Genomic DNA, 14,101 nt, shown 5'->3' with positions numbered 1-14,101 from the left:
ATTGGTTTTATGATACAAATTATATTTTATTGTTGTTTGTATCTTCATTGGTTATATGTCAGTAAATATTTTCCCAGGGATGACAGAACTTATGAAAAAAATACCATAACTGGAAACATTTTGAACAATATATGATATGACTCTACTATAAGTCAAAAATAGTTAAAGTCGGCAATTTTTATTTGGGCCATAAAAAATATATGTATTTCATAATTAAATGTATATTCTTTAAAAAATGTGTTTCTCATCATTTAGAAAGTTTGTTTCATCTATTAAATATTTTAATGGTTTCTTAACTGGAATTTTGCCCTTTCGTGAAGTACATTCATCCCTCTATGTAAACGTTTTACATAAAAGTAATTTGCTTGCAATTGGGAAATTTAATTTATTGAAGCAGGAACCCTAAACATTCTGTAGATGGCTGGACAAAAGGGATTTTGAAACTAGTTTCTTCTTTTACTCCTTTATGTGCTGGATTATTGCATACCAGTTTCCAAGATTTAATATTTTCAGTAGGGATTCTGACATATAGATCTTTAGTTCCTTTTCATTTTAACGGAAACATACTGGTACCTAAATTTTTTCATATGTTTCACATTTTTTAGGGAATTTTAATTGTTACACAGAAGTTTGTTCTTCTTAAGCTACCATCTCTTCTTGCTGATGAACTTGGAAATAATTACAGGGATCCTCCTGGGTAAAAAAAAGAGTCCCTTTAAATCACCTTTTAAAAATAAAACCAGTAGCTGAGTCTTTTTATTTGTCACAGTTAGTGAAATGTGGGATTTGTTACTGTGAAATACTTTATTTTTACTGAGCTAACTTACATTCCCAGAACATTCTTAATCTAACTTTTTACAGTCAGTATTCTAGTAAGAAACGAAAGGCTTCAGTCACTTTCTCCCTTTACCTTACTGTGTAGGACATGTGGCTAACCCCCCAAAATCAGATGGGCTCTCTTCCTCACTGACTGCACTTTAACGACTGCAGCCCTCTGCCAGGAAGGGCCCAGAGGCCCTGCTCTCCTCCCCCACAATTGTGTGGCCTGCCCACTCTATTTCTAAGGGTGCCTCAGTGGGCCCAGGCCTGTTGCTTGAAACCAAGCAGAGGATAGAGATGGACAAGGCACAACAAGAACAGGTTTCCCTCCAAGACCTTCAGGCCACACCAGGGGACCATGGGAAATGGATAGGGAGCAGGAGGGGCTGTGGCCTGTCATGTGGTGGCCACACTTTGGGGTCATGGTCACTCCGGAATCCAGAGCCATTGGGAAGGTGAGCAAGCTTGGCGGTGAGCCCTCATGTGGACAGTGAGGCCTTCAAGTCCAGGGCAGAGAGGCCCAGAGGGCTCCAGAGGCCTGAGGTGGGTGGGAGTGGGGGTGCTGAAGGCTGCAGCAGTGAGTGCTATAACTGGGAGCCCCTCTGAATAAGAATAGGCCCACAGATCATAAATATTCAGTGTGTGGTTGCATTTTGGATTGTAAGACAGGTTTAGGTTTTAAAATAAAATTTGTAGTAGGGAAATGTAAATATACATAAAAGATGCTTCCTTAATAGCTACTTGTAAATATATGACAGTATTTAAATAACCGTGTTTTTGATCCAAAATACCAATTATGTGTGTTTTATTTTTTTATTCATCTAAGACAAAAGCATAGGAAAGAGAAATTAATATGTTGATATCCAGCTCAGAAGAAGTTAGCCCATGTTTAAATGAATTCCTGTTATATATATCTTTGAAAACTTTCATGACTCTGCCTCAATAAATTATTTGAGCTTAGGCATGCCTTAGCCACAAAAATGTTGGGAACTGATGGTCTAGACAGTGGAATTTTGCACCAAGCACTTGGAGAGTTTTACATTAGTATTTATTTAAAACAGTGAAGGAAAATGTATAATGAATTACTCTGTGCTTTATTTTAGTTTCTGTTCTCTCTAATCTTTTTTAGTATGCCTTCAAGATAGCGTGTTGGCTTTCTGGAAACATGGAATGCAGGGTAAAAGCTTCAAATCAGATGAGGTAAGGCTTCTCACATTACCTCCCATGATTCCCACAAAAGATTTTAAATGTTGCAGCATTCATTTTATGCATTTTCTTTCTGAACCCACGGTACTCTGTGTAGTTCCTTTAATGCTATGAACCAGTAGAGCAGAATTGCCAGTATCTTCCCTTCAGATAATTTTATTTTGTATTCATTGTATGATTCTCAGAGGCCACGAGGAATTGTCAAACATGAGTTTGTATAATTTAGTTCTCTAATTTGTAATTTGTAAATGTGGTTGCCAAGGTTGCTAAACTTCTCTAAATTTGATAAGTCTCTTCCATAATCTATAAATGTATAGCTTCTTTTTTAATATTATATTTAAAATTCTAAGTTAATATGTATTAGTTCACAGGACTAAGGAAAAATCTAAGAAAATTAACTCATTTAGTAAATAATTATTGAGTACCAACAACATGCAAGACTCTATTATTATAGCACTGTAAGGCGTAATGAAGTATGGTTATAAATAATATCAAACCCTTAGACCATCTGTGTTCCAGGCACTTTACAAGTATTCGCTTATTTAAAGCTAACAATCCAGTAGGGTTAGGTACTATTCATATTCCTATTTTTTATAGGCACAGAGTGGTTAAGTATCTTGCCCAGAGTTAAGTGGCTAGGTAAACGGCAGAGTCTAGATTTGAAGGGAGGGTCTTCAAAAATCACTTTTAATTGAGATAATAAGGCTACATTTCATGCAGGAGAGGGACTTGGAATCCTGCCTGGAGAGAGGAATCCTAATAGTTAAGATGATACTAACATAGACATTTCCTACTCATAAGTGTACCTGTGTAATTCCTTTACACCATTGTCTCACACATTTTTGGACTTATTTTAAAACTGGAAGTCTTCTATTTGAATTATCTTTAGTTTTATCCATGCTCTTATTTATATGTGACTGATTATTTGTACTCTTACATGAATATGGAGTTAGAATGCTTCCAAGAGAAAATAGCATAAATCAGCTATCTTTGGATGTGTCCGTTTATCTAGTTGCTCATGTCACTAAATGTCACCAGGTCCCTGCATTTAATGAAACCTGCAGTCTTACTGCCATAAAACTAATTGTTCTTAGATGCTTTTCTCAGTGTGTCGTGTCACTCCTGTGGTTAGAAATCTATAGAAAACACCTGTTGCTCACTATATCACAAGTTCTATTTCCTATTTTTAACTCATCTTGCTTACCTTTCTTTTTGTGTTCTCATCCTTCATTTGGGCCCAGCTGTGATATTCATAAAGTAATACTCAACCATTCAACCACAATGATTGGAACATTTCTGAAACTTAACACTCTGAAAATCAGCTCCATGTAGTATAGCACCTCATTAATTTCCCGCTTCAAGGTTATGAATTCTGTCCCCCTGGCTACACTGCAAATTCATTGATAACAGAGTATTTCTATACTTATTTAGATCCACACTGTTGTAGTTTGGACTCCTCCAAAAGCTGACCTTAGCCTAAGACAAGGAATCAAGTGCGGTTAGTTTATTGGGAGTAGATGCCAGAAAACAAGTGATAGAGTGAGGAATATAAGATGGAGAAAGGCAAAAAACCCCAGTAAAGAGTATATTAGTAAACTGGTTCCCACTATGGGCTCCAGGGCTTAACCCTAAAGGGACCGCTGAGGAAGGATATAGAGAACACTTCAACATAGACCCATTTGAAGGTGGGGAGGCTGGTGCATTTACACACCAACTGCTGTCTCTTTTGATTAAGGGTTAGTCCCAGGGTATAAACTCCCCACACTTCGGAGTAGCACCTGCCCGTGAGTTTGTGTACTTTCGATAGCTGTGGGAACCATCGATGCACTGAAGTAAGACACAGCCAGCTCTGTAGAACTCAGGTGGGCAGTGGGGTGCCACCATAAGCATCTGCACTGATGGAAAGAGTGGGGGCTCTGCAGTTCAGCAAATCCGTATTCAAATCCTGGGTCTACCAGTTATATAATCTTAAGCCAGTTACTCAACTTCTCTGAGCCTTAATGGTTTTTTTTTTCTTTCAATAATATGGGAATTATACATCACAAAGAGTTCTCCTAAGGAAGGTACCTGACCAATACCAGATATTCCATAAATGTTGGTTTATTTCTTACTAATAAGGCAGTCAAAGAAAACTTACTAAAATTTATTTCACTTGAGGAATTGAGCCTATCAAAAATTATCCATATGTTTAATAATTGCTCTGTCTAAGTGGTTTTTAAATTATGATTTAAATAATATGGGGACAAAGGTATGACTATAGGTATTTTCTTTTCATAGGTTACCCAGGAGATTTCAGATGAAACAAGAGTTTTCCGCTTGTTGGGATCAGACAGGTAATAGTTTGGTTGTTTTAATTTCATCACCAAAGGAGTTCAGTAGTTGTGTTCTTAATTATATTATTACCCTGTAACTCTTTCAAACAAGATTCTTAGAAGGCTCAGCAACTTAGAGAAATTTCCTTGTATCTTTATTGAGACAGAGAGGAAGAATTTAATTATTCGATTAAGCAATCTTTTCACCAGTGCAAGGATCATGATTCTAGAGATATAGTCAGCCAAGACAAAGTGTGTTAATACAGGTGTTTCTGTCCCTAGTACCATGACATATTTCAGGTCCCTTCATTTTCATCAGTTCTTCCTGGTTTGTTATCTTCTATTAACTATCACTACATAAACCCAAAAGAATATGCACCTCCTGACGTTTTTGTATCATTTTGTATCAGAAAACATTCGACTCCGTTTTTGAAGTCAGTCTAAAGTAGAAGGAATTATGTGGTCTCTGTGGTCAAAGTGAAAGACAAATTCCAGACTGTGTCATCGTAGGAAACAGCTTAGGAGCTTTGTTCTCCAGAGTCTATATTGTCTGCCTGTACAACTAAGAGAATACCCCTCCCTTCCTATTTTCCCACCAAAAGTTGTTACTGCAGCAAAACTGGCTACGGTTGTAGGCATCAGTTTTGAGGCAAGGACAAAAAACCTCTGGTCTTCCAGTTCGGGCTGGTCACAGAATCACTATTTGGATGGGTGTCTCGGAATCCTGTGTTCTTCTCTGAGCTCTTCTTTCACCCCCTTCTTGTTAGTGTGTATCATTGGCCCTTGAACAACACAGGTGAACTGCATGGGTCCACCTATATGCAGATTTTTTCAATAAATGCAGTACAGTACTGTGAATGTATTTTCTCTTAGGGTTTTTTATTTTATTTTTTAAGATTTTATTTACTTATTTGACAGAGACAGCCAGCGAGAGAGGGAACACAAGCAGGGGGAGTGGGAGAGGAAGAAGCAGGCTCCCAGCGGAGGAGCCTGATGTGGGGCTCGATCCCATAACGCTGGGATCACGCCCTGAGCTGAAGGCAGACGCTTAACCGCTGTGCCACCCAGGCGCCCCTCTTAGGGTTTTTTAAATAACTTTTTTTCTCTAGCTTACTTAACTGTAAGAATCCAGTATGTTAAATGCATAAAGCATACAGAATATGTGTTAATCAACTGTTTATGTTATCTGTAAGGCTTCCAGTCAACAGTAGGCTATTAATAGTTAGGTTTGCAGGGAGTTAAAAGTTATACATGGGGGGGCGCCTGGGTGGTTCAGTCGTTAAGCACCTGCCTTCAGCTCAGGTCATGATCCCAGGATCCTAGGATCGAACCCCACATCAGGCTCCTTGCTGGGTGGGGAGTCTGCTTCTCCCTCTTCCTCTGCCTGCCACTCCCTCTGCTTGTGCTCTCTCCCTCTGTCAAATAAAAATAAAATCTTTAAAAAAACAAAGTTATACATGGATTTTTGACTGTGCAGGGGGTCAGCACCCCTAACTTTCATGTTGTTCTAGAGTCAGTTGATTAGACTTCTTGTTTGGCATATATGAGTCAGCAGATTTGGTTTTAGTTGGAGTAAGATAATGAGACTATCCTGAAATGTTTTCAGTATTTTATATTCATAGGTATCAGTTATGCAGTTTTGTTTTTAAGGTGTAAAGTGTAAAGCTGAGTTGGACTGTGCACCTGTGATCTTTATGAGAATATGAACAATGATATTCTTTCCTGGTTTGATACTAGTATTTGAATGAAGCATGCAGTCTCCGTTTTTGCTCTTAAATAAGCCTTTTGTTTTGGTTTAATTGCAGGGTTGTCGTTTTGGAAAGTAGGCCAACAGAAAATCCTACTGCACACAGCAATCTTTACATCTTGGCTGGACATGAAAATAGTTACTAAACAACAAAAACTGATCTCAAATGACAGGAAAATGACTATACTCCATTGAAAGCAAAAATATCTTAAGTTCAGTACAAACTACACTATGATTTACTTTAACTTTTTGGGTTATATCTCAAATGATCTGTACTTTAAGGTAGAATTCAATATTTTCTGTAGCTGGAAACAGCTGTTCTATCTCTTGCCACTGTGTGGTGGTTATATCAAGTTTGCTTAATAAAAGCTACGAGACAAATAGTCCTCTAGTTCCAGGAAACACAGTCTTTTAAAAAAATAATGTTTGTAACAAGGGTGCCATGATATTTTTAGATAACAACTCATGTGATTATCTTCAGAGAGATCAATTTAGTGACAGTTTTCTTATTTTATACCATGTTTTATTCCTTCTTAATGAACATAATTTGATAAAAAAATTATCAAATAAGCCTTTCACTTTTACATTGGCCATTCTGTATGTTTTTGTAAAATAGAATATTTAATCCTTATTTATTAATCTCTTGCTGGAGTGGTGTGATATATGTAACTTTTAGCAGAGGAGGGTTTCAGAGCAGCTTAAATTTTTTTATAATGTATAAAAATTGTGTTTACCTTTTAAGAGTAGTATTTTGAGGGGCTAAAGGCAGTGTGTTTGGGTTCAATACATACATGCAGTTTTGCTTAACACAAGTATTTTATAATACAGGATCATCCAGAATTGCCTTAAAAGGGAGTTTGTGTTTTCAATGATAATAGTTGCAGGGGATCATACAGAAAATATTGATAGTGGTTGAAATATTGTTAGAGGGGTGTGTGTCTAGATGGGACTACCATGTGTATGTATTCTTGACAAGCAGTATAATATACCTGTGATTTTTTTTTTACATTAGGGATCATGCATAATAAATTAATATTCATATATATTATCATCCCTGATGTAGGAGGGGATGTATTTAACTGCCCATGACATGTATTTTACTGTTACTATACCAGAGGGGAAACTGTAAAGCAGCTACATGTGTAATCTTGGTTTTTTCACATATGTAGGTATTCAGTTTGAGTAGGTTTAAGAAAAAAAAAAATCTTTAAATAAAATTGAATTCCTGATGGGATAGTATAAATAAGTATTATAAAAACCAGTATTCTAAAAATAAGGAAGGGTAGGGCCATTACTGAGTTTGCTTCTCTTTTGCTGTTGTTAGTATTCAAAATTAAAGTGTCACATTTGGTACCTGTTGTCTTAATGCATTCACTGAGAACAGTTAGCCTTGAGATGATGAACGGGGGTTAGCAATAGCAAAGTATAGATTATTTCAGCAGTTACTTGAGGTGAAAACAGTGTAACAATCTCATTCAGTCTTTAGCAATTCTGTAAAATAGTATTATCATCTCCATTTTTCAGATGAGGAAATAAGGGTTTAGCCAGGTTAAGAGATTTACCCCGTTCACATAGCAAGTTGGTGGTTGAGCCAGACCATGAGTCTTGTGACTCTGTTCTTTTCACTATGCAAACAATAAAATGTTATGCAAATAAAATATAAAGTAAATTTTCTTTAAAAATGCACGTATCCGATTTCAGTAAGTGTGTGGTGGTTTATTTTGGGTATGTTCAAGGGGGCCTCCGAACTGAAGGACACTGGATACACTAGATGGCAGGGGACCGTACTCAAAAGGAAGTATTTACATACTAGATACAAAGGCCAATGTGCGCCTTCTCTCACTGAATCCTGGCAGCCAGACCTTCCCATCCTGACAATATTCCAAGTCTTCTGTGTGCAGTCTGGCCAGTTCAAGTGGAAAGACCTAAATAGGTCCTGACATGAAAATCATGGTTAACATGCCCACCACTCCACGCATCCGGAGCTTGCTGTTTGTCTTACAGCCCTATGCTATTAACAACGATAAAACAACCAAGACTTATTATAAAATATCTGAGGAAAACCTATCACCTAAGAGGGAGAAAACAGTTCTGGGAAAAAAGCACTTAGAGGGAACAGACTATCCAAGATGATGTCAAAAGAAAAAAATATATTCTGAAAGATGTTGCAACTATGAATCAAGAGTACAAAACAAACAAAAAAAGGAGCTTTCAAAAAATAAAAACTCTTAGAAAATAATGTGATAGCATAGCTGAATAATTCAATAGAAGTTTAGAATATAAAGTTGAAGAAATTTCTTTGATGAGCACTGGCTGTTATATATAAGTGATGAATTACTAAATTCTACTCCTGAAAACAGTATTACACTATATGTTAACTAACTAGAATTTAAATAAAAACTTGAAACATTAAAAAAAAGTCGAAGTTTCTCAGAAAATAAAACAAAAGGAAATGGAAACACTGGGGAGAAAAGAAGATTAATAACCCAGGAGGCCCATTATCCAGTCTCTTCAAAAGAAACAACAAAGAAGACATCAGTGGAGTATTTCAAGAAGTTTTTCCAGTACTAAAGAACTGCGGATTCTAGATTGAAGAGGCAACAGGAGATTACAAAAACCTATACCAAAGCACATCATCGTGAAGTTTCAGAGACACTGGGGTCGAAGAGAAGATCTACGATGTTTCCAAAGAAAAAGGAATAAGAACGGAAGCATTGCCTTCAAAATTCAGAAATTTCCAACCTAAGACTCTGGACCCAAATAAACTATGAATCAAACCTAAGGGTAAAATGAAGATATTTTTAGTGGTACAAGCTCTAAGAAACCTTACCTCCCCTATAGCCTTTCTCAGGAAGCTACTAGAGGATAGGCCTCATAAAAATCAGGGCATACCTGAAGACGTAAGATGCAGAAAATGGGAGGGGGATGAAGGAAATCCCTGGAGGATGGTGATGGGATATCCAGGGATGACACCACCAGGCACAGAGGATGTAACTGAAGCGTATTAGAAGCCCCTAGAGAGACCAGGGCAGAAAGACTGAACTGATAAAATACCTGATGCACCTCAGTATCTTAAGAGTTAAACAACTAGCCAAGAGGGAGAGGTTCCTCCTAAGACGGACTGAGAAGAGAACAGGGGTAAGTTCCTTTACTTCAGAGACCCCAGAAAATAGGCAGGAGGGCCTTTCAATACTGAGATGGAGAAGTGGGAAAGGTTGATGTAAGAGTTCATTATTGAAGTCCTTGCCCCGTAGACAACGGCAGCTTGATTCTACCAGGTCTTCTGAGACGCTGTTGTGATAGCTCCCACAGTTGTCTCCTGGAAGACCAGTGGCTGGAGCCTTTATCTACAGACTCTCACTCCTCAGGGTTGAGTTGCTGCTGCGGCATTATCTCCTGAAGTGCCAAGTTGCATCTGGCACTCGCCAAGTAGGCTCCTGAGATGTCGGACAAGGCCCTGAGGCAGAAAGCCGAAAGAGTAGGAGATAAATCTGAGCCCACTGCCTCAGTGGCTGAACGGAGGTGGGTGGAAGGGATGTTTTTCAAGGCCCCAGGGTTCAGTCAGTGATGGTATTATTTCTTATCTAAAACTGAAATTAAAAACAGGAAAGCAAAATGGTGTATAGAAGAGCAAAAGTCAACCATGACCGGGGGTTGAATGGCATCATATCGTTAACAGTAATATTACTCTAATCAAAATTGCAGGGGAGTTGTAGTAGCAGAGGACGCGGCCTTGTGGAGGGAAGGTAGAAAAATTACCTAGACTGTCATCTTTCACAGTAGGAAATCAATAGATAATACCTAAAAATTAAAAATTAAGAAATAGCTTATTTAGTGACAGAAGTAAAATAATCTGCTAAAAGAGGAAAAGTTTTTGAGGCGAGGGGTGGGTGAGGGGCATGTATTTTGGGTGATAAACTTTAAGGACTATTTGGTTATTTATGTGCATGCCTATATTTGGGCTTTTGTTGGTGTTTGTAATAAGACCTTTATTTGCTTATTTGTCAGAGCGCAAGCAGGGGGAGCAGCAGGCAGAGGGAGAAGCAGGCTTCCTGCTGAGCAAGGAGCCCGATGAAGGACTCGATCCCAGGACCCCGGGATCATGACCTGAGCCGAAGGCAGATGCTTACCCGCCTGAGCCACCCAGGTGCCCCAGAATTAGGTTTGGTGTTGTAAAGCTGCCAGTTGATGTAAAGATTGTGTGTGATCCCAGCAGATCCTTCTAAAGAAATTGACGCATTGATTCTAAAATGACATGAAATGCAGAGGGTCAGGGATGCTGAAGACAATCTCGAAGAAGAAACACAAACCCGGGAGTCTTAGGCTATCAGATTTCAAGAGATGATGAAGCCACTGCAGGCGTGAAGATAGGGCGACACTGGCGTGAAGAGAGACCGGGAGATTCAGTCCTGAGTCCCGAGACCGAGCCACACTGAACCTTAGTTTTTGACAGACACACTGCCTTGGAGTGAAGCAAAGAATAGCCTTTTCAATAAATTATATTGAAAATTTATTGAAAACAACAGAAAATCAAGGGAGTCTTGACTCTTCCTCACACAACAAAAATACCAAATAGATTGTAAAGAATCCAAGGTATATGAAACAATAATGCTTTTAAAATAAAACAGTATCTTCACAAACTTGGGTAAGCAAAGATTTCCCAAACAGACCATTAAGGCTTTGACCATAAAAGAAAATGTTTAGATAAAATTGCCTTAATTAAAATTAAGATACTCTGTTATCAAAGGACACCCTTATAAGAAGGAAAGGACAAGCCACAAAATGGAGAAGAGGGTTGCATTACATATGTCCACACGTACCCAAAAGACACAAAGAACTTCCACAAATCATCAAGAGAAAAGGCAGACGGGCACCGGCTGGCTGAGTCGGGAGAACATACGGCTCTTGATCTCAGGTTTGGGAGTTGGAGCCCCACGTTGGGTGTAGAGATTACTTAAAAAAAATAATAAGATCTTTAAAAACAAAAAAGGCAGACAACTCAATAGAAAAATGGGCAAAAGATTTTGAACAAGCACTTCACAAAAGGTACACAGGTAGTCAAAAAATACATGGAAATGTATTCCACCTCCTTGGTGATCAGAGGAACGCAAATTAAAGCAACGCAGTACTTTTACACACCCACCAAAATGGCTAAAATAGGACAGACACACACACATACTGGTGAGATTGTGGGGAAGCCAGGGCGCTTACGCTGCTAGTGGGAATGTAAAATGGCCCAATACTCTGGAAGACAGTTTGGCCGTTTCTACAAATAGTAAACATCGATTTACCGTATGACCCAGCAATTCCACTCCTAGGTATCTGCCCAAGAGAAAACACGTCCACAGAAAGACTTGTATGCAAATGCCCAAAGGCGCATTATCCAGAATAGCCAACAAGTAGAAGCAACCCAAATACCCACCAGCTGATAAATGGAGAAACAACATGTATCCCCTCCATGCAATGGAATACTCTTCAGCAACGCACTGATAATGCCACCGTGCAGATGCACCTGAGAAACGTGTGAGGTCAAAGGAACTAGGCATAAAAGATCATGTATTGTGATGATTATATGAAATGTCCAAAAAGGCAATTCTATGGAGACAGAAGGTAGACTAGGGGCCGGGGTTGAGAAGGGAAATGTTCTAAAATGTGGCTGGGGGGCCCGTGGGTGGCTCAGTCAGTTGAGTGTCGGACTCTTGGTTTGGGCTCAGGTCCTGATCTCCGGTCACGAGATCAAGCCCCACCTCAAGCTCTGCACTCGGCAGGGAGTCTGCTGGCGCGTCTCTCTCCCTCTCCCTTTGTCCCTCCCCCCCCAATAAGTAAATTTTTAAAAAAACAAAAAAAGGATGGGGCGCCTGGGTGGCTCAGGCGGTTACGTGTCTGCCTTTGGTTCCAGCTCCCCGCTCAGCGGGAACCCTGCTTCTCCCTCTGCCCCTCCCCCTGCTCGTGCACTCTCTCTCACTCTCTATCTCAAATAAATAAAATCTTTTAAAAAATGAGACTGTGATGATAGCTGCACAACTGTAAACTTATTAAAAATCATTTATCTGCACACTTAAAATGACTACATTTTATGGTATTTTAAATATACCTGAATAAAGCTAAACAGAAAAAGAACATCCAGGGGGTCCATAAATATTTATAAAGGTATTCAAATCCATTCATTACCAGAGAAATACAAATTGAAACAATAATTCCGCTACAAAATAAGACCACGGTACAATACCATTACACACCCCACTAGAATGACTAAAATGCAGAGAGAGGACATTACGAAGTGCTGGTGTGGCTGCGGAACAGCGGCAACTCATCTCCTGTTGGGAGGAATGGAAATCGGTGCGACCACTTCGAAAAAGAAGCCCAACGCACACATCTCAGAACCCAGCATTTCCAATCCTCGGTGTATGCCTCAAAAACACGTTTACCAAAAGACCTACAAGACTGTTCACAGCAGCGTTACTCATAGTTTCCAAAAACTGGAAATAACCCAAACGCCCATTTACAGTTGAAAGGATAAGTTGTGAGACGTGTACAAGTCCAGCACCGCGATGCAAAAAGAATGAACTACCGACAACAACATGCATTTCAACACCTCTCCCCCCAGATAAATACAAGGTTCCAGGTAAGAATCCAGACATTCAAAAACATTAAAAGGATACTGTATGATTTCACTTAAATGGAGTTCCAAAGCAGGCAAACTGATCTGTAGTGCCAGAAACCACTACAGGAGCCTGCTTACTTTTGAGGAGGGAGGGAATCACGGTTAGATGGGGCAGGAGGGGATGCTTTTGAGGAGCTGGAAGCGTTCCATTTTGCACTTCTCAGCAAGCCTACCTGGATGGTTGATGCATTTTTGTGGGTTTTTTTTGCACGTACGTCGATAAACAACAGTAGAGTCTGTGCCAAGACCTGTACTGGGGAGAATGTTCTCTTAATTTTCAACCTTAACACACTGATATCAGAAGTGGGCTCCTACTTTGTAAGTGAGAAAACCAGAGAGGTTAGTCATTGTCACAGGCTGTTCCACAGAAGGTGGGGTTACAGCGCAGGAGATTTGCTGGGGACCAGCCAGGTGGAGAAGGAAAGAGCAGGAGTGAGGCGGGAGGCCCCCGCAGATCGGACACCCGTGAAATGAGAAGGGGAGGAGGAAGGGCTTGCCAGAGCCTCAGACGGCGTGCAGCTCTGCGTCCCGGCCAGTCAGTGGGGGAGCCCCAGAGCAAAGACCGCCCACGAGAGGATTTTCCTGTGAGAAAAGATGGGCTCAGCTTTCCAAACCAAGGGAACTCAGTCATAGCTGGGGGCAGCCACGCGCAAGCTCGGACACAGCTGAGCTGAGTTCTGAGGGTTAACTACTCTCTTGCAGCAGGCACTCTGTTGAAGGAGATCTGATTGACACCTACCCATAGCTGCCACACTCGCACACGAAGCTAACCGGAAAGTTGGGGTGAATCCCAGCTCCATCTGTCTGAATCAAGACAGTCCCTTTACGACCATATAAATAGAGACCTACCAAGTATAGCTCAAATATCTATGAAAGCCATTAAACTGGTCCGCACCTCTGAAGGAAGTACTGTACTTGGAAATGGAAAGCATCCCAGACGGAGGAAACTGTATCTGAAATAAACGTAATTGATAGTTAAGCTTTTGTATCAGGGTTCTTGGGCTGTTCTTTGTTATGGATTCAAGAAAACGCTGCAGAACTGGGCTCAGAGAGGAGCTAGTTGCAGGAGCCAGGGCATGGCCCCCCTTGGGGCCTCAGGAGGAATCCACTTGTGCCCGTTCACGCAAGATTCGGGTTCTGGGGGAAGAGAATCTGCTCAGCCTCGAGTTGGTCATCCCTCTCCCACGGAGGGGAAGGTGGCTTGAACAGCAGTCACAGCGAGACAGTCACCCAAAGCAGAAGAAGGAAGGAGTGTGGGGCTTTCCACAGAACGGTAAATGGATGCTGAGCTGGTACAAGCAACAGATGTCCTGGGTAGTTACAAATCGTCACTTGCTGAAGCTTAAAAAAACC

General features: G+C 40.1%; 1 protein-coding gene across 5 annotated transcripts in view; it reads left to right on the top strand.

Annotated features, from left to right (window-relative positions):
- Positions 1–7,766, top strand: part of MAP4K5 (mitogen-activated protein kinase kinase kinase kinase 5) — a 100,029-nt gene extending 92,263 nt beyond the window's left edge. For all 5 annotated transcript variants that reach the window (XM_057306456.1, XM_057306453.1, XM_057306454.1 and 2 more), the window contains 3 exons: positions 1,949–2,019; positions 4,303–4,358; positions 6,143–7,766. In XM_057306456.1, coding sequence (XP_057162439.1) covers positions 1,949–2,019; positions 4,303–4,358; positions 6,143–6,230 — 215 coding nt within the window. In that variant the 3' untranslated portion in view covers positions 6,231–7,766. The remainder of the gene's footprint in view (positions 1–1,948; positions 2,020–4,302; positions 4,359–6,142) is intronic.
- Positions 7,767–14,101: the final 6,335 nt, after the last annotated feature.

The sequence above is a fragment of the Ursus arctos genome, unplaced genomic scaffold (genome assembly GCF_023065955.2).
Source record: "Ursus arctos isolate Adak ecotype North America unplaced genomic scaffold, UrsArc2.0 scaffold_37, whole genome shotgun sequence".
In the NCBI taxonomy this organism is placed as follows: Eukaryota; Metazoa; Chordata; class Mammalia; order Carnivora; family Ursidae; genus Ursus; species Ursus arctos.
Note: the sequence above shows the minus strand (reverse complement) of the source record. Positions and strands in the feature narration are given on the sequence as shown.